Source organism: Monodelphis domestica, chromosome 6, assembly GCF_027887165.1.
Source record: "Monodelphis domestica isolate mMonDom1 chromosome 6, mMonDom1.pri, whole genome shotgun sequence".
In the NCBI taxonomy this organism is placed as follows: domain Eukaryota; kingdom Metazoa; phylum Chordata; class Mammalia; order Didelphimorphia; family Didelphidae; genus Monodelphis; species Monodelphis domestica.
Window position 1 is genome coordinate 28224302 of NC_077232.1, and position 21056 is coordinate 28245357.

The window sequence follows — 21056 nt, forward strand, 5'->3', positions numbered from 1 at the left end:
GTTATTATTTATTATAAATAAATAATTTTATTATATATTATATTATTTTAAAATATTATTTTGTTCGCTTTGGGTGAATTTCCCCACGTGTGATGAATCCGGGCTCCCCCTCCTCTTTCCCTTGTTCCCCGACTTCTCCACATGTCCTTTCTCCCTCGGCCCAAGACCCTGGCAGAGAGCTGACCCCCTCTCTCCCCGCTCTCCCCTAGGCTGGGCCCGAGCACAACTACACCAAGGAGAAGATCAAAATAGTAGAGGGGATTTGCCTCCTGTCCGGCGGCGGTGACGATGCCGAGTGGGACGACCTCAAGCAGTTACGAAGCTCCAGGGGGGGCCTCCTCCTCCGGGACCACGTGTGCATGAAGACCGACACGGTGTCCATCCAGGCCAGCTCCGGCTCCTTGGATGATACGGAAACGGAACAGCTGCTCCAGGAGGAGCAGTCGGAATGCAGCAGCGTCCACACGGCGGCCACCCCGGAGAGACGGGGCTCGCTGCCGGACACGGGCTGGAAACACGAACGCAAGCTCTCCACGGAGAGCCAGGTCTAAGTGCCCAGATCCCCCTTCCTCTGGTCCCTCTGGTCCTTCTCCCTCAAACATAAACCACCGGCCCTAGTGCTCACTTAAACAACAGGCCCCCTCCTGCCCCTTCGGTCCTCCCTGCCTCGTCCCCGTCCCCAGCCTCCCCACTGGAGCTGTTCTCCCCATGTCCACACCTGCCTCTGCACCAGAGAGAATGCCTCAACAGGAGCTCTCAGATCCAGACTCGCTTGGTCCTGGGAGCAGAGGGCGCCCTGAAGTTGGATCTGGTCCGCCTCACTCCCCTCCCTTAACGCCTGGAGCTCAGCATCAGAGGCCACGGCCTCATCCATCCTGAGAGAGGTCAATAGAGCCGTTTCTCAGTGGGGACTTATTCGCCCGTCAGTAGCTGGACTAAGGAGGGAGGGACTGAGGACCAAAGTGATGGCACAGCTATGGGTGAAGGGTGAGAAGAGAGAGGTTTGGCCCAGCTGGTATGGGCATCCTTCCCGGATTTTCCCATCTCCGTGGGACCCCAAGTCTTTTGGGAATATGGAAGTTTTTGAGAGGTGGGCTGGCGTGGGTGTCCGTTGCTGGCAATGGATGGCACACTGAGGTCCCTACAAGTCATTGGTTAGGCCACTAGACGTCAGAAGCAATAGGTGCTAGCTCAGTTCCGATGGGATAGCTGGATCCACCCACCATGGTTCCTCGCCCTCCTTGGAGGTCTTCGAACAGAGGCTAGAAGACCACCTCCTGCAGTTTGGGGGGATGGTTATTTATGAGGGGTTGGACTCAGGGTTTCTTAGGTCCCTTCCAGCTCTGAGATGCGAGCTTTCTAAGTCTCACACCGCCCTTCCTTCTACCAAGGTTCTGTTCTGGCTCCTCCTGCCTTTGTGGGATTATGGGTTCTTGTCATGAATTTCCTGGCCTTTTGAGAACCTTTTTAAAAGGAAACAAGCCTTGGGGCAACCTGTCAGGTCCCTGGGATGACTTGGGTCCCCTGACCCTGCCGCGTCCATTGAGAAGCACCAACTGGACCAAATGCTGGTCTCCATCCTGCACTTTAAAAGCTTCTCCAAGCATCCTCTAGCACTCTCCAGACTCGTGGGAATGACCAGATCTCCATGCATGATCAGGTGGATTGAAGAGTGAGATTTGGGCTCCCCAAAGCCTCCAGGAAGGTGCTGAGGAAGTGGAATCTCTGACATTCTTTCTAAATAACACCATGATCTAAATAAGCCTGTAGCTCATTGGGATATTGAAAAACTTATTACAGTTTTTCATGTTAGATCAAACTAGCTTAGCTGCCATTTTAGGAGGCCATCTTCTGACATGCACCCATTCTCCCAGGGGCTATTAATCCTCAGACTAGTGCCAAAGCAGATGACAGGGGAGGGATGCCAGCCTTTACCTGGCACCATTATCCAACACCTTTCACTTCTGTTGCTTCTTTTGGCTCTAATCACATGGCATCGTGGTCCTCTGGGAGCTTCCTAGGAAGCGGGCTTTTGGGAAGGGTGAGTTTTCTTTAGTATCTCCAGTTTGAAATACAGGGCTGGGCTGTGAGGATGGCTACCCTTACCACCCCTCTGGCTCTGGGACCTGCCCCCAGTTTCCGATCTTCTGACCCTGGGAAATGGATCATTGGTGGACTAAGAAGACAGACTTGGAGAAGTAGCAGGCAACGTCTCAGCTCTGTTTGGCTGGGACCAGGCATGCAAAAGATGCCACAGTGTTGGGAAGGAAAGGATCAGGGAGCAGTAAGTGAGGTCCTAACAGATCATATCTAAGTGCTTCCTGGTCTTTTTGCCTAGAATGTTGTTTGGAACTTGAGTTGGGAAGTAGTTGGATAGAAGGAGAGAAGGGATGTTGCTGGCTAAACTTTGCTCCTGGGTCCAATCCTAGAGCAGAAGGGATATTCCCAGCAGTCCTGCAGCCCAGCTGTAAAAAGGGGTTCCATATCTTTGGAGAGGAGCTGGCAATTTCCCAACTTGAAACAGTTCCTGTGGCATTTGCCCCAAACCCCTTGTCTGATTGGTTCTTCCCCTAATTCGCTTGAGAAAAGAGGCACCAAGTTAGGCTAATGAAGGAGAAGTACTAGGACAAAAACCTTTCCTTGCTAATTCTAAGATGGCCCAAGATAGATCCTTATTTCCCCATTACTCCCTCCTCTGGCCTGTTCCAAGACTGAGGCCAGCAGGCTACAAAGGCCAGGACTGGGTATCCTCTGAGTGCATGGAGCGGTGTCAGGAGAGGGTGCTAAGAAAGGGCTGGAGAGCTCAGTGATGTCACCCTTAGGAGTGAAAAAATAAGGAACCCAGCTCTGAGAGGAAAGAAACTTCATCATCTGCGGGAAAGGGGAATGAACAAACTGCTCCCCTGGAAAAGAGAAAGATCTCGTTGCACTTGGTCTGTGCAGAATGTAGAGAGAACATATTTGATGAATTATCTATTTGAGCACTGATTTACTATGTAAAAAGCAAAAAAATCTCTTTGTCCTAAGCTAATGGAAGCAATTCTCCTGCGCTCATGTGTAATGGTTTTAACGTTACTCACTGGAGAGATTGGACTTTCTGGAGTTATTTAACCACTATGTTCAGTATTTTAGGAATTTATGATAATTTAATATAAATTTAGCTTTTCTTAATCACTTTGCCTGCCTTGGAGTCATGACTGATGTTCCGCCAGCCCCCCTGGGGCAGACCCCTTCATTGGAGAACTTGAATCATCCATCCATCCTTCCTTCCTCCTTCTATTCCTCCCTCTCTCCCTCCCTTCCTTCCTCTTTCTGTTTCTTTGTTTCTTTCTCCCTTACTTTATGTTTTAGAATTGCTACTAAGTATGGGTTCCAAGGCAGAAGAGCAGTAAAGGCTAGGCAATGGGGGTTAAATGACTTGCCCAGGGTGTGGGGTAAGCAAAAAGAACATAGGGACAGCTAGGACCAGATTCTACTTCAAAGCATGACCTCATAGTGCAGGGATGGATATGAAAGACCAGTTTGAATCCTGCCTAGTGACTTAATGTCTCTGAAGGAAGTAGGGAATAAAATGCTGTTTAGTAGAGGTTTACCAAAACAGCTCCTGCCCTTAAGAAGCTTACATTCTAATAGGAGAAATCAACACATATAGGGGAATGGTGGCCAGGGAGGAGTGTTTTGGAGTCACATGGTGATCAACACCTCCTTTCCATCAATGATGATGTCCATTTGATTTCTGTTCTCAGGAGGCTTTGGGGTAAGCTGAGGTGGAATTTGGAGCAGGGAAGGAGAGACGGGTGTGATACTCAATGCACTGGGTTCAGGCTTCGTATGGTAAATTATTACCAATCAGAAGCCCACAGTCCCAAGGTAGGATCTTGGCTTTCAAGTCAAGGTGGAAGCTTGATTGAAGATGACTAGGAAATCTTCAAGCATGTTGCTAAGTTTGTGGCAGCCAGCTGGTGCATTGAATAGAGCCTAGGTCTGGAGTCAGGATTCAGAAAGACCAAAGTTCAAGTCCTCTCTCAGATACTTAGTAGCCGTATAACCCTGGGAAAGTCACTTAACCTTCCTCAGTTCCCATATCTGTAAAATGGGGGCAATAATAGGAACTAACTCCCAAGGTTGTTGTAAGGATCTAATGAGACAGCGTTTAGAAAGCGCTTTGCAAATCTTGAAGTGCTCTGTAAACACTCCTGCCTTGGCTGTGCCAATCACAGTGTGACCCTAAGGTGAGTCCCTTATCTTGTCCCATCTGTTTTTGTTTTTGTTGTTGGGTTTTGGGGTTTTTTTACTTACAAAATAATGAGGTTGTACTGCTATTTCTAAGGTCCCTTCCAACTCTAACATTTTATGGTCTTTAAGTTGTGCTACCTGCTAGATCCTGAAGGTAGAATGTATTCTTAGGACTTTCTATTCTCTCTTGTATCTTCTAGCTCAAACCTGTTCCTAAAGGGGTCAATAGGAGCCTCTGACCCTCAGGACCAGATATAGAAGGAAGAGCTAATACTAGCTAGCATGTCTATAGTACTTTAAAGTTTGTAAAACACTACTTATGTTAACTTAAGAGACGGTGGATCTTACTGCTGCTATTCAGATGTTTCAGACATGTCCAATTCTTCATGACAACATCTGAAGTTTTCTTGGCAAAGATACTGGAGTGGTTTGTAATTTCCTTCTCCAGCTCTTTTTCCAGCTGAGGAAACTGAGAAACAGGATTAAGTTTCATACAGCTGGAAGTGTCTGAAGCTGAATTTGAACTCATGAAAGTGAAGATTCCTGACTCCAGAACTGGTGCCATCTACTGTGCCACCTAGCTATGATAGGTAGATGGAGAGAAAGAGAGGGAAAGAGAGAGAGAGAGAGAGAGAGAGAGAGAGAGAGAGAGAGAGAGAGAGAGAGAGAGAGAGAGAGAGAGAGAGAGAGAGAGAGAGGCAAGAAACATACAAAGAAGAAAAAAGGTGGTCTGAGATAGAGTTTTCCTTGAAGTGGTTGCTATTATCACCCCTATTTTAAAGATGATGATCACAAAGGTTACAGAATCACTAAATTGGAAAGTTGGTCCACTATGTTTAATTCATACCCAAAGGAATCTTCACTTTAACATTCCTGACTGGTAATTGTTAAGCCTCTACCAAAACACCTCTCTGGAAAATCCATTTCTTTTTTTGGAAAACTCTACTTGTTAGGAAGTGTTTCCTAACCTTCTATTGGGGGACATCATCTATATCTAAAATACACACACAAGAAGAACACAATAAATACAAGGTGATTAAATGTAAGGGAGGGCAGTAGTAGTGAACTGAGGAGCTTGGGAGGAAGAGAGGGATTCTATAAAAAAGCAGGCATGAGGAGGGAAGTGTTGCTGAAGCCAGAGGGGACAACTGGTATAGTCCCAGAGAAGGAAGGTGGAAGGGGAAGCTTGGTGGTACACCAAGGTACACTGCAGGCCCTGGGGTCAGAAAGACCTAAGTTAAAATCTGGCCTCAGATACTTACCAGCTGAGTGATCTTGGACAAGTCCCTTGACCCTGTTTGCCTCAGTTTCCTCATCTGTCAAATGAGCTGGAGAAGGAAATGGTAAAGTGCCCCATTATCTATGCCAAGAAAATCCCAAATGAGGTCATGAAGAGTTGGACAGGACTGGAAGAACTGAACCACAACAGGGAGGTGGAGTCCCCAGCACAAGGAACTGAGACAAAGCCAGTTTGGCCTGATTGTGCAGTGCAGGGCGGGGAGTCACAGCTAGGTAAGGAGGGCAGGAGGATCGCGGGGAGGTGGGGTGGGGAGTTTGCAGAGGGCTTTGAGAGCCCAACGGGGTGGTTTGTGGTTGGTACTAGCGCAGTAGGGAGCCACTGAGCTGATCCGGTAGGGGAGTGACACGGCTAGATTGTATCCATTTTGGGCATTCTCACAGATGGCACCTCGCCTTCCTGAGCTACTCGCCCCTTTCTTAAGCACATTGTCCTAGGCTCAAATGTCTCCTAAGAGCCAGAGTCCAGCCACTCCATTGTTTGGCATCCCTGGGCTACTGCAGGTACCGCGCATAGGAGACAAGGAGCAAGTCCGGCGCCCCGCTAAGCGCTGAAGATATTCAGAAAGGAAGACAGCCCGGCCCTCAAAGAGCTTCCCTACTGAATGGGACTGCGGGACTCGGATGTCGGCCCCGAGCCCCCAGAGCCACGCGGCTCCGCCCCGGGGCGGGGGACGGGGAGGGTCCAGCTCCTGCGGCCCCTTTAAGAGCGCGGTGGGCGCGTGCCGGGAGCCCTTTCAAACCGGCCAATGAGAATGTGGGGGGCGGTCCTCCGGGAGCCAATAGGCAATAAGGACACTGCGGGGTGCGGTGGCCTGAGCGGTTTCAAACGGTGTGGGAGAAGGCCCTGTCGGTTCTGGCGCCGCCGGAGGTGAGCGAGCAAGCAAGCGAGCGAGCGGCGGAGGCTTCCCCCGTTCCCGGGGCCCTCCCTCTGGGTCGCTGCGCGGGGGGTCGGCGGGAGGGCTGGGGCGCGCGGGCGCGCGAGCCGGGCCCAGGCCCAGGCTGGGGCGGCGCGACCGGGCCGGAGCCGGGGCGGGCCGGGCTCGGCTGGGGCGGAGGCCGCGGGGCTGGGGGAGGGTTGGGGAGGGCGGTAGCGGCGCGGGGCCGCGCGCGCTTTCCTATCCGAGGTGGGCGCGGGCCCCTGGGGGCGGGCGCGCGCGGGCGCGCGGCCTGGCCGGGGGAAGGGGCGCTGGCCGGCCTGGGCCGTGCCCTATCCCTTAGGGTGAATGGGGGTTAAAAGATCGGTGCCTCGGCGCGGCTCCTAAGAGAGGGCTCAGCTAGCGTTCACCGGGGGGCACGTCCTGCGCTCTTGCTCCGTGCCAGGCACGGAGCTCGGCGCCGGGGAGACAAAGATCCCCGCGAGACCTGCCCTGCCCTCGTTGTGCTTCCCTCCGCCTGGGGACTGGGAAGCCCAGTGGATACCCTAGGAGACCGGGCCGGCCGGCAGGTGCGTGGCTCCTCCTCCTCCCTCAGCTTCCCGCCCAGGCTCCCCTCTCTCTGTCCCTGCTGCACTTTCCCCTGGCCGAGGCTGCCGGTCCTCCCGAGCTGGGCGACTCCGAAGGGTCGAGGGTCTTTGGCAGGGGGCCGTATAGGCCGTGCTGGCTCTGTGAGGAAGCCGGGGCGGTCCAGACCATCTGGACAATGTACGTGTCAGGTTGGGCATCCTTGGTCATTGTTGCCAAGGACTGAAGTGCATCCCTTTTGTTTCAGGAAACGAGGTTACTAGTTTCCAGGTGGAAAATTCCGGCATTGAGACACCTTAAACAGGGAGTTTTCATTTCAGCAGCGGTAGAGGGTGTTTGACGACCAAGGAGTAGAAAATATTTTTACAGAACTTGCCCCAGATTTTGTGCTTGGGTCTGACATGATTTTCTTGAAGGCATCAAATTAGGCACCCAAGCACTCAAACTTTATACCGAGGGTCGTTTAAAATGCTCCTTTTTTAAAAGTGGCTTTTTTTCACCTTGCATTAAAACACAAATTGAGCCTTAATGTGGGGATTGCTATTAACACATATCCATCTTATAACTTTTTTATTAATCATAACTGAACCCCCATTCTTTAGTGGCATATTAAAATTAATGCTCCCTACACTGCTTGGGCCCTCATAAAAGGGGACTTAAATGTATATGCTTCTACCAGTACCCTAATTCAAAATTCCTCAATTTGCTAAATTCCCATTACTTATTACACCACTTAAGCTTCATGCACAGATGGCCACACCCTCGGACTTTCTATCATCTTCAAGGGTTCCATTCTATAATCAATAACTGACATTTTTCTTATCCAGTCACACTCAACTATGGTTCTATCTCTTCCAGTCCTTTTTGTCTCAGGAACTTATCCTTCCTCTTCACCATGATCTATCATCTTTCTACCCTATTTGCCAAATTTATCCTCCTTTCCTCACTTTAATCCCTTGAGCCATTTAAATGTTGCTCTTTAAAGGATTTTTTAATGTCCTTGAGAGAGAGAGAGAGAGAGAGAATACAAATTCATGTTATCTTATCTCAACTGTACTCTCAGTAGAATAGGCAATGCTACCATTTCCCCCTAATTCAGCACAACACTACAAGCAGAGGATGTGCCAAAGCTTTTCTCTATAAGTCTACAGTATCATCCCATCCCTCATTCCCCTGAAAAAAAGATTTGAGGTTATTGGTGAGAATTCCCTCTTCTCTTTCTCTCATAGCCTGTTCACTTCACCTCTTACTTTTTCATTCTTTACTCCAATCTCTGATGAAATAGTATTCCTTTTCCTCAATCAAGGCCCAAGCCTTCACTCGGACCTATGATTATATCTACCCCTTACCTCTCTCTAGCTGATTGCTCCCATTATTATCCCCTCTCTAATCTTCACTCTTCTACTTCCTAAAAACATGCCCAAATCTTTAAAATCTTAAAAATCCTTCTTTAGCTCCCACCATCCTGTGCTTGTTTCTCAGCCAAATTCCTTTTAAGAATTTGCTCCCAGTTCTCCTTGAAATCTTTTCTTACCCAACTGCCCCACCTCTTCTGACTTTATCACTCAACAAAAGTTACTCTTTTACAAAACCATAGAATCTCAGAGTTGGAAGAGAACTTGGAGATCATTTAATCTTGACATCAAGAAGTCCCCCTGTTCCACCCCTGCAGATAATTGTTTTACCTCCCAAAGTGGTTCATTCCACAGTAGAACAGATCCAGTTTTCTCTCTGCCACTCCATGAAATATTGAGACTTTGTTGTCTAAATCACAGATGTGAACAAGAATTCCCTTTGCATTAGACTACAAAATCCTCATATAAGGCAAAAGGAATACAAATACTGAGTGGACAATCCATGCCCTCAGGGAGTTTGCATTCCACCAAGAACAGTGGTCCGGCTATGCTATTAGAAAAGTTGTAAGTGGTCATAGTTAAGTAGATTGTGAACACCCATTCCACTACAAGTTTCCTTTGGCCTTGGGTTAAGGACCCTTAATTGGGGTCCTTACTCCTCACTGGGGTGAGGGGGACCTCATCACTTCTCATACCTCCCTGGGCAGCCCATTCTACTTTCAAATAATTATAATTTTTTAGTGTTCCTTTGAAACTAAGTTTTTCTCTCTGTAGTTAATCATCTATTGCTTCTAGTTCTGCCTTTTGCAGACAAACAATAAATCTAATGCCCTTTTCCTGACAGCCCTTCAAATACTAGAAGATAGCTATCATATCACTTCTAAGTCTTTAGGATCATAGACTTAGAATTGGAAGATATCCTAGAAGTCATCTAGGCAAATGATCTTTTAATTGCCAGATCTGATGACCTCTTTATCCTTACTTTCAACCTCTGGGCACATTTTGACACTGTTGACTTTCTGGATACTCTTACTCGAGGTAACTCTGAGTTTTCATGATACTATTCTCCTACCTATTTCCCCCTTCTCTAACCCTTTGTAGATTCATCATCCATGTCACACCTCTTTCTGGGTGTACCCCAAGTCTCTGTTCTAGATCCACTTTTTTCCCCCTAGACCTTCTCACTCATGAATTTTATGGGTTTAATTATAAACTATGCATATGATTCCCATATCTACATATCTAGATTTAGAGGTTCTCTGATGATCCAGCCTTGTATCACCTTCACTCCTTTCAAACTGGCTGTTCTGGAGCTATCTCAAACTCAGTTTGTTCAAAACAGAACTCATCTCCCTATCTGACCCTCAGACTTTCCATTCTGAACCTTAAAGGCTGTCCCATCCTCCAAGTCACCCAGGTTCTCAGTCTTGATGTCATCATGGACTCTATAATTCCACTCATCATCCCATGTTAATCAGTTGTCAGGTCTTGCCACTTCTTTCTCCATGATCTACTCATACATTTACACTCAGTGCAAGCCCTCTTCTACCTAAACTACTCAATAGATTCCTATTTAGTTTTCCTTTTGCAAGCTTCCTTTCCATCCTCCAAAGAGCCACCAAAATAATTTTCTTCAAATGAAGATTTTTGCTGTCATCTTTCTACCCCATTATTGTGGAATTAATTCTCTTATCATGGCAGCATAATGAAACTTCATGAGTAACCATGTCTTAGCTGTCTAAATTAATTTTGGGGATAATTTTCAAATTCCTTAAAAAATAGATAGTCTTTGGCAGGAAGGGCTAAAATTTATAATGGAAAGCTGGTCTAGTGCACAGGTGTTTTCATTAGCATTCCTAATTAGTATCACAGACATCCTTGGATTTATCATTTACAAAGGCACATCTGGCCTAGGCACAAAATATTCTGGTCTCCCCATCCTCATCATTTCTAGCCATAAATGTATGAACTTTACCTGTTATAAGAATTTAGCAGTTCTGTGTTTTGTCTGGACTTTTTGTATCTCAAAAATATCCCTTTGAATTGACTATCTGCATTGTTTCCCCTGTCTGCTATTAACATATGCCAGTTGTTCAGTGGGTAATGATTTTTCCTAATAAAATAACTCAAACTGGACCACCAGTGAGAGCACTCTTCCCAATCTTCATTCTGGCTCCTGGCCTTTCTGTAGTTCCTACTGCTTCATGCCAGTCAAAAAACTATCTGGGCTTGATTGGGTGGGCAGTGGGTAGCACCCTCTAAGTCCAGAATGCTTTATTTTCTTATCTCTACCTCTAGGAATCCCTGATTTCTTGCAAATCTCAGTTCATATGTTGCCTTCTAAGCGAACCCTTTCCTCCTCCCCTCCTCCCTCATAAACACCTGTATTGTGTATGTACTTGGGTCTTTTCTTAGTGTTAACTACCACCAGAATAGAAGCCCCTTCAGGACAAGGACTTGTGTCTTTGAATCCCACTGTGCCTGGCCCATGGTGGACACTTGGTAAATGCTTAATGTCCAGTCTATTTTGGAATGATTCTGTGAAGAGTAGAAACCTTTGTGCTCTAACTGAGGTTAGAGCTGCCTCTGACATAATTCTTATCTTAGATCTTTCAGGACAAGCTATTCATACTCTGCTAGTCCAGACTATGTAGCTTTCTAGAATTGTGTTTACAACTTCTGGGACTGCTATGAACTTTGAATTGTGGGCAGTAGCAAGCGATGAAGATTATATCTTAGAAAAACTGTAATATCAACAATTGCTCATTTTAATTCTAGCCATGGAGTTTTGCTAGTTCTGAGTACATCTGAGTTAGTAGACTTCTGGCAGAGAAAGTCTGACTTGCATTTCAGAAGACTCCAGTTCTGTAAGATTAAAAATTAATATCCAGAATACTCCAAGTATTATATTTAATAAGATTTATTAATAATAATTTTAGGCAAAAAGGAAAATAAAAGGCTAGAGAAAAAGAGAGCTCACCCAGCTGCACATGTGGGAAAAAGGGAGAGGATGGGTAAAACATCCAACTATATACAATACAGCACACAAGGTGGGGATAAAAGAAGAAAGGGATGCTGGGAGATGTAGTTCAAAGGTACAAGATTTTCTAATTACACAGTTCAAATCCTATATTTGGTACATACTAACTCTGGGTGACCATGGATGGGCAAAGAGAATGGTAGAGCCTGGATTCAAGTCACTGCCCTTCTATTTTATCTGTGGGACTTCACTCCTCTGATGCTCAAATGGCCTTGATATTTCTTTCCAATTCTCAGTCTGTTTCTAAGTTGCTAAATATCTCAGTACCCTAGGACAGTGATGGCATGGGTGCCAAAGATGGTATGCAGAGCACTCTCTGGGCACACATCCAAGTGCCATCACCTCCAAGTTCATTACTAGAAAGGTGGAGGGGCTCAGATGAAGCTGCTCCTCTCCCCTTCTCCACCATGCCTGTTAACACATTTTTCACATCACCCATCCCCTTGTGCAGCAGCCAATCAGAGCAAATGAGGGGTACAGTGGACAGATCACAGGCAACAGAGCTGTAGGGGAGCAGAGCACTCCCCTCCCCCTTTCTACACTTGTTGAGGACATTCCTCACTTCACCCACCCTCTACCCAGCACCCCAGTGGGAACACTTTCTCCCCTTTGGAGGGTAAGGGGGGGGCAAGGCACAGCACATGGTGGGGGGGCAGGCACTCAGTCTGGGGGTTGGGAGTGGGTCCCAGCACTCCATCTCTAAAAAGTTTGCAATCACTGCCCTAGGCAAATCCCCTAGAGTTTAGAATGAGTTGCCATCATTGCCAGCGGAGGGAGTTTCCAAACATTAACAGTCATAAATGATAAAATCAAAGTTCTGTGCTCCCCAAAAGTGTAACTGAGTGCCTTTGTGTTATGATTACCTTAATAAGGTGGTTTGTGTAGGGTGGAGGAAAGAGGAAAGACTTGCCAAAGAAACAAAGTATTGTTGCCTTTCATAAATGATTCTTATAGCTGTCTGGAGAAAATGTATACAACAAAAGAACATGACAACAGTATGAAAGTATTTGATTCCATTTTGTCATCATGGTTCACTCATTTCAATCATGTTTGACTCTTTAGAACCCTATTTGGGATTTTCTTGGCAAAGATACTGAATTGCCATTTTCTTCTCCAGCTCATTTGATAGATGAGGAGACTGAGCCAAACTGAGTAAAGTGACTTGCCCAGGGTAACACAGCGAGTAAATGTCTGGGGTTGGATTTGAATTCAGGTCTTCTTGACTCCAGACTTAGTCCTCTATCCACTATACCACCTTGCTGCCCATTTAGTCCCATATCTATGCTTTGAAAACATGGCAAACAAAATATGCTTAAGTACATTGGGCTTTAATACATTTATCTTCATTTCTGCATTGTATGTTCTTTGAGAACACTAGCTGTGTTTCATTTATTCTCTGAGGATTCTAGCTGGGTTTATACCCTCTACAGTGCTTGCAGTTGCAGTAGATCTTTTTATTTTGTCTTTGGTATAGAATCTTGTGTTGTACCTTTTCGGGGGTGGTAACAGTCTCATAATCTTCTACTAAACTCTATGTGGTCAGTTCCCTTTTTTTGGTGTAAGAAAGCTTTGTCGCCCTGCAGCCAATACTAATCCTTCATCTGGAAATAGAAGCCACATCATGTATCCAAATGCTCAGCATGGTTTGTCAGAAAAATTTCCAAGCCATGGAAGAGGGGCTATTTACTTTGAGCAGTGTTCTACAGAATGAAATTTCTCCCAAGTAATTTGAACAGTCATCCTTCTGATTCCCTCCCCAGTTTGCTGTAAAAAGATTTGGCCTATCCAACTCACTGTGAACCTTTGTATTCTGTAGTATGGATATTGATTGCTCACTACTGTCTAGGACTCTTAGGTCATTATTTAGGCTAAAGGACTCTGGGGAGCCTTGACTAGGTTTAGGCCCTATATACAGGTGATGTGTCTCATATTAATGAGTTAATAGCATCATCTTTGGGTGGCCTGTGAGTCTCATCTCTGTAAGTGGGGGGAATAATCAAGAAATCAAATCTCAGGTCTTTTGAATTCTTAGAAACATTTATATTACAAAAGGATTTGCCTCTTTAAATAGCAACATTTCCTAGAGCAGTTAAAATTGCTTCAAACAACTTTTTATGAATAAATCTTTTGTATAAAAGAATCTTTGGTGATAATCTTTTAATGGAATAACATTTTCAGATTTTTATTTTACTATTCACAGTGTTGGCATCCTTCTATTGAATAGGTTTCAAAGACTTAGCATTATTTCTTGTTAGAATTCATTCCCAACTCAATGTGTTGTCCAGGAGTTGCTACTTTGGGTACAACTTTTGGATTTGGGGCAAAATGTCCTTGAAATAATTACTTGTGTAGCAGAGCTGGAATGACTTTTAGAAAAGTACTTCATGGGGGCAGCTGGGTGGTTCAGTGGATTGAGAAGCAGGCCTAGAGAGGTTCAAATTTGGCCTCAGACACTTCCTAGCTGTGTGATCCTAGGCAAGTCACTTAACCCCCGTTGCGTAGTCTTTACCACTCTTCTGCCTTGGAGCCAATACATAGTATTGATTCCAAGATGGAAGATAAGGGTTTAAAAAAAAGGGGGGGACTTCATAAGTTACAGCCCTTTCTTACAGCAGTGTCTGATAAAGGAGGATGATGGGGGGCACACATTTCTTCTGAGGATGATTTGAGGGTTGTCATCTACATATCTGGTTCCAGGCAAGACAGGTTTATCAGATTTTTTTTTTTTTAGATAAGCTAAAAGGAGCAAACCATTGTGTTGTAGGCACTCTTTCCCCTCTAAACATTAATTGTAGATGCCTCTGATATAAAATGCCTTGATTATAGACTGACTAGTCATTTGTAGTACAGAATTCTTTCCCTCAAAAAATAGAATTTTAGAGTTGCAAGAGACTTTAAGAAAACTGAAAGAGTTACTTGCCCCAGATAATCCTGCTAGCTAGATTTTTCTGTTCAGTGATCTTCCAAGTTAAAAAGCTTGACTTTCTCACATTTTTACTTTTTCTCCTATTGTCTACAATTTCAGATTATAAACTTCTAGTGGGCAGGGTTTGTCTTACAGCATAAATGTTGTATACTCTTTTTACCCAAGAGAGATCCATAGTAAATATTTACATGATTTATGGTCCCTGCATACCTCTTCCATTTCCATATAAGCACTGTCAAACACTGTCAACCATATGTTCCCAAGAAGACACAGACATGATTTAGTTATATAAAAGAATGTTGTAGAGTACATATTCAGGTTGTTGGAAAACTTCAGAATATAGGAAATACATTCTGACCAAAGGATGTACAGTGGATATTTTTGTTTTGTCCAACTCATTGTTCTTGGGAGGGACTTTTTGTTGTCTCCAATTCTGTCAGACAAAATTACTAGGTAACATAACTACTACTGACAGAGACTTAAGAGCTAATTTTTTTCTCTTTTAGAAACTATTAAAGTAATCAAAGATCATTCATATCAGTGACTTTTCTGGATAGAAAAATAAATCTCAAAAAATCATCTCTCTGAAAAGGTCTGACTTGAATTCATAGGTTTAAAAGTATGTGTTCATTTGTAACACTTACCTCTGAGATATCTGTCTCTTGATTAGTATATAAAGTAAAATTTTAAAAATCAACAAGTATTTGAAAAATTGACAAATTCTCTTACTGCTGGGATTCTTAATCTTTTTTGTGTGTGTTATAAACCCCTTTGGCAAATCTAATGAAGCCTATGGATCTCTTCTCAGAATTATGTTTTTTAATGCATGAAATATGTAGGCTTGCAAAGAAAATTGATTCTATTGAAAACAGTTATCAAAATATTTAAAAACAATAATTTATGGTCCCTAAATTAAGAAACTCTGCTCTAATGCCTTGCCATCATTGGATAAAAAGAATCCTGATTGTGTGCCTAAAATTCTGCCTATCGACAAATTTCCTACTTATGTAGTTATACTTGAACCAAGTAAGTTTATAAATAGTAAATACTTTTTCCATCAAGAAGTGGCTTGTTGTAGTGGTGGAAAGAGTCAACCTGGGAGGCATGAAAAACTTGGTTTTAGTTCTGTCTCTGACACACAGGGGCTGTGGAACCCTGAGCAAGATACAACTTCTTACTGCTCTAAGTAGAGATGGGTCTTTTTGAGCACATTTTCTCAATCATGTGTGTATGTTATTAATTTTTTTAGTTTACTATCAAATGAAATTTCAGGTCAATCCCTACCTCTTGCCTAGAGATAGCAGTGTGTGTACATCCTAAAGGTGGTGTCGGGTCACAACTGATATCTATGTAAAATTAGAAGGGAAAGAAATAAAGAACATACAAATCAGGAAAACTATAAACAGTGAGTTAGTTGTCAGGCATTTACTAAACCACCTGTGAGAAATGAAGAGCCAGAGAAAGGCAAAATAAACCAAAAGCCAGTCCCTGCTCTGGAGGAACTCCCAGGCAAATGGAGAAGACAACTGCACACAAATAAAATGTATCTCGGATAAATCAGATGGCAGGCAGGCATAACAGTAAGGTGATTCAGGAAATCCTCTTCCAGTTGAGATTTTAGCTGAGACTTGAAGGAAGCCAGGGAGGTTGGGAGGTAGAGATGAGGAAGGGACGAGCATTCCAGGCCTGGAAAATGCTCAGAGAGAGGCCAGGGTTACTGAATGGAAGAATCTATGTTGGGAAGTAAAGCATAGGAAGAATGGAAAAATTAGGAGGAAGCCAAGTTGTATGGTTTAAAAGCCAAATAGGATTTTAAATTTGATCCTGAAAACAATAGGAACACACTAATTAAATTGTGGGGTGGGGGTAACATGGTCAGACCTGTTTTTTTATCTTTAAGATCAGTTTGATAGCTTAGCCAAGGATGAACTGGAGTGTGGAGAGACTTGAGGCAGGGAGACCTACCAGCCTACTTTACAATGGTCTTGGAATCTGGGGTGGGGGAGAAGATAGATGGTGCAATAGATAGAGTGTTGGGCCTGGAGTAAGGAAAGCTCATCTCCCTGAGTTCATATCCAGCCTCAGACACTTACTAGCTTTGTGACCTGGGCGAGTAATTTAATCCTATAAACCTCAGTTTCCTCATCTATCAAATGAACTGGAGAAAGAAATGGCAAACCACAATAGTATCTTTGCCAAGAAAACTCCAAATGGGGTCAGAAAGAGTAGGAACATGACTGAAGCATGAGGTGGTGAGGAGACCTACATTAGGGTATGGAAGCATCAGAGAAGAGAGGGGGAGGATAGAGGTTATACAAAGAAAGTCAAGCAACCAGCAATATTAAGCACCAGTAATTATGTTTCAAGTCCTGTTGGGTAAAAGGGATACAAAGACAAAATTGATTTTCCTGCCTGAATTTAGGTGGGGTGGGAAGGGAATACAATGTGTTCCCAGATAAGTAAACATAGTCCATAGACCCAAAAAAATTCAAAGTTATTTTTTTGGGGGGGAGACAAGGACTTACAAATGGAGGAACTGAAAAAGGCCTCTTGAAAGGGATGGCTCCTGAATTGAAATCTGAAAGGAGAAAGCCAAGGAATTTTTAGTGAGAAGAGCACTCTTAGATGCTTACTGAATCTGTGACCACCATGCCCAAATCAGTTAATTTGCTGCAGGCTTGGTTTTCTCATTTGTAAAATGTACTTCATAATAGGGGTAGGTGTGTGTGTGTGTGTGTGAGAATAAATGCATATGTGAATGATTATGTATATGAAGCATTATAAATCTTAAGGAGCCTTTTAAAATTTCAGGCTTTAATTTTAGCCTCAGGTGTGCCACTAGCTAACTATATTACTTTAGACAAATCATTTTTTCTGGGTTCCAGCTTCCTTTTCTATCAAATGAGGGGATAAGATAATTTATAGGGGCCCTTAAAGCTCTAAAATGTAGGTAGTCTGTGATACTAAAGAACTTCATGTTTGACCAAATTTCAAAGTGAGAAACAGTAACAAAAAAAGATTGTCAGAAAATCAGTCATTTGGGCAGATTTATATGAAATTTTCAGGAGCTTAGTGATATACAATATAGATCACCTTTCAGTTAGTTTAACTTGAAGTGAGATTATGTTTCAGTTAGTTTAACTTGAAGTGAGATTATGTTGTCAATTAAATTGGCATGTTGTTAATACTCATAATGGTCATTTCTTTACCCTCCAACAGGAGGGGAGGTGCTTCACTATTAGAGTAAATTGAAACCAACTGAACACACTATAAAGAAAGAATATTGTGTTCTAATGTCTGAGACCAATTTGGAGCTGTAAAATCAATGGACTTTTTCCATCTTTAATTTCATCTAATTTATCTAGGGCAACACAGGGTTATTAGTCATTTCTTGTTCTTTGTTATAGCCTGCATTCTGTCAGGGTTCCTACTGTGTTACTGAAAAACTATTTAATAGATATTTAAGTGGGTCTCTTCCTGTGGCCCAAACGGCCATTTGTCTTGCACCTTATTTAACTCCCAGGGGCCCATATAGTTCCATCTCAGTTATACAGACATCAGATCTGGTCATCCGTAATTTAAATGGTCATTTAAGGCAAGAGCACCCTGAGATTTGAATCCATTGTGGAATAAGGCAGCAAGCCAGTTTAGGACTCAGACCCTAGGCTCCAACCTAGAAGAAATTTACTTTTACATTCTCCTAATCCCTAGATAGTCCTGGATCTGAGTTAGAATTTGACAGAGCTTTTAGACTTGAGATTAATATAGTTCCGGGTTGGTATTTAAGAAAGCAAGTTTCCTATTGGGCTGTCATGTTGGATCAGATGATGGGGACTTTTAAGATCTATTCCAGCCTATTGCATTTTGGAGAGGTAAGAAGGATAGCAGAAACAGGGACTTGTCTTGAAGTCAATAGGGTGTGTTCAGGTCCTGCATCTGACACCTGCTAGTACTGTACTGTTAAGTTGCTGATGTACATTGTGGGAGAAGTACTGTATTTGCCTGCCTTGGGAGTTATCCACACAGATGAATCCCATGTACCTATGATCACATAGATAGAAGATGACAGAGGAGGGATTTGAATGCAAGTCCTCTGACTTTCCAGCCAGTGTTTGTTCCTCCCTTCCATGATCTCTGATCCAGCTACACTGGCCTGCTTGGGACTGACTGCCCCTCACTCCAGACACTCCCATTTCTGGACTCTGCATTTGAACTATCTGACTTTCATGCCTGGAATGCTTTTGCTTCCTTACCTTTACTCCTAATATCCCAGGCTTCCTCCAAGATTCGGCTACCTTCTGCAGGAGGCAGGCCGTTCCTAGCTGCTGCTAGTACCTTTCCCCTTGATATCCCCTTCCATTTCCCCTACGTATATCTCGAGGATACATCATTCTTTTCATGTTGTCTCTTGCAGTAGACCATGAGCTCTGACTCCCCGGGGTTCTGCCTAGGAAGTGCTTAAGTTTGTTGCTCTGCAGTCCCAACTGCAAGAAGAATCGATTCCATACATTTATATTCATCCATTTGCTCGGCAGCCTGGTGGAAGACATCAAAGTACAATGAGAAGGCGCTAGAAACCAATCTAGACAGTTTTCTTAGGAAAGAGTTACAACTCCGATTAGTAAAGTGCCAGAATCATGCAGCCCCCACTAGAATTGCTTCAGGAAGAAACCAGGAGTATATACCATTGGAACTTGATTGCACGGAGGCCCGCCGTCAATTCTGAGACACATTCCAAAAGTTAACGCGATCCCTGGCCTAGGTGGCACCTCCGATCCCTCTTTTTCTTCTTCATACACCAAAACTGAGCCGAGGAACCAGGGGAAGATTGAGAAGGACCGTACGGGCTACTAGGGCTGCGTAGGGCACAGCTCGGGGTGGTTGGGGGAGGGAGTTCAGATTGCCTAAGGGAGCTCTCTCCGCGACACCTTTCCCGGGGAGGAGGGATTGTCGGGAGGGGAACTGGCCATCCCTTTGTTTCTCGCCGGTTGTTACCTGATGCGGGCAGAAGCGGTTGCTTCCATTGCTGCACAGCCAGGTCCCCTTCCTAGTGTCGCAACAGCCCTCAGGGTGCCCGAGTCATTCCGACTGGGAGTACGGGGGGCTGCAGGCCACCGTGGCCGCGGCCCAGGCATCCCCGCCCCCCCACCCCAGGCCCCTTTAAGCGCGCGGAGTGGGTGGCGGCCGTCGTGGGCGTAGGGACCGCCCGCCGTGCTCGGAGCCCCGCCCTCGAAGGAGGCGTTTCCCAGCGGCCCGCAGCCCCCATGCCGCCTGCCGGGGCTTCTGGCCGCCGCTGCCGCCGCCCCGGCCCAAACCCTGCAGCCCCCAAAGGAGCCTGAGTGCTGGCAGCGAATGGGGGCCTGGAACCCGGCTCTGGGTCCACGAGTCTTGGCGGAGAGGCGAGGAGAGGGGTCTCCCGGGCCTGAAGAGAAGGAAGGCAGCGAAAGCGGTAAACAATGCCGGCTGCAGCGAGCGGGAGCCTCGGGCCAAGAGATGTCTCTTCCGTGGCCTTGAGCCGCGGCCATCCTTCCGGCATCAGCGGGGCCAAGCCGTGCTAACCGCCTGACGGTGCCTCCCCCTCCCGGGAAGGGGACTGCCTTTCCCGGAGTGGAGCCAGCTGTGCTACTGCTGGGGGCGGGGGGAGCTGCTGGTCCCCGGGCCCCTTGGGCCCCTAATACTCAGGTCCTTAGGTACTGGACACTGGGGGATGAGTAAGCATTAGGTTTGCAGCTCGTGAAGTGAGTTGGGAGCTCCCGAAGTTGACCTAATTCACTGTCCGAGTTTAGCTTTCTTATCTCTCCAGAGGCCTGGGTTACTGTGGCCCTCCCTACTTGGCAACTCTGTTAGTGATCGCCTCTAGGGAGAGCTGGGTTAACGGGGCTGTCAGCCTCTTCTCCTTAGGAGTGACAAAAGGCGGCAGCTCTTCAGCCTTCCTCTCCAAGGAATTTTGCTGGAGGTAAACACCTCAGGGCTGGGGCTACTCAAAAGTGTAGATTCCCTTAGCTGCTAGTTCTGGCTTGGAGGTTCACCCCACTCCCTGATGGAAGAGGGCTAGACTAGTCCTAGTTAATAGAGAATGCCCCAGGCAACTGAGGGGTTTTGAAAATTAGGAAGGATTTTCACTTTTGTCCACAATCACTTTCAAGAGTTTTTTCTGCCCTTGGTCAAAGGATAAAAATGCCAAATTTTCTGCTTCAGTTACATAATTGTGGTGCTTCTTCAGTTCAAGTGCCCTTCCTTGAAGCAGTTATAACTGAATATCTATTCTAGTTTTTCCTTTTTGTCTTGTTTTTGTAGCCATCAATCCTTTTGAGTTGGGCTTGCTCTTTTATACTGATTTTGTACGAAATTGTATATGAATTTGTATTTAAGAGTTGGTGTTTTTAAATGAGCAAAAGTTAACTTCTTTAGTTACATTAAACTCATTCTGCCTCAGCAGTAGTGCCTCCTTGGCAGGAAGCAGGGCCCAGGACCAGTAATCAAATCCAGATCTCTTCTTTTGTGGTGGTGAAGAGCATTTTTGTAGGTCAGGAGCTTTTGAATTAGAAGTTTAAAAGTCTTAATGGTATCAGCAACTTTCCTCCTCATTTCTCCATCTTTTTTTAATAGTACTTGCTGGTTTCATCTCTGATTAGTCTGAAAATAGAATGCTAGTCAGAATACAAGGATTTAAAACAAAGGATTCTACATTTGGGCCCCTGGCATAGCAGAAAGAATACTGCTAGATAGCTCAGGAATTC

The 21056-nt window shown here is 45.0% G+C and overlaps 2 protein-coding genes across 17 annotated transcripts in view; both read left to right on the forward strand.

Moving 5' to 3' along the window:
* The window catches only part of LRP4 (LDL receptor related protein 4), a 71661-nt gene extending 68487 nt beyond the window's left edge, over positions 1 to 3174 (forward strand). For 4 of the 5 annotated variants that reach the window (XM_016423504.2, XM_007497398.2, XM_007497399.2 and 1 more), the window contains exon 38: positions 210 to 3174. In XM_016423504.2, coding sequence (XP_016278990.1) covers positions 210 to 551 — 342 coding nt within the window. In that variant the 3' untranslated portion in view covers positions 552 to 3174. The remainder of the gene's footprint in view (positions 1 to 209) is intronic. The other variant, XM_007497400.2, reaches the window with a different exon arrangement.
* Positions 3175 to 6014: 2840 nt separating this feature from the next.
* Positions 6015 to 21056, forward strand: part of CKAP5 (cytoskeleton associated protein 5) — an 87371-nt gene continuing 72329 nt past the window's right edge. For 2 of the 12 annotated variants that reach the window (XM_056801848.1, XM_056801838.1), the window contains exon 1: positions 19547 to 19765. The gene's annotated coding sequence lies outside the window, so the exon portion shown is untranslated. Of the gene's footprint in view, positions 6404 to 6700; positions 6980 to 19527; positions 20273 to 21056 lie in introns of those variants that run through there. The other 10 variants (XM_007497393.2, XM_056801840.1, XM_056801847.1 and 7 more) reach the window with 10 other exon arrangements.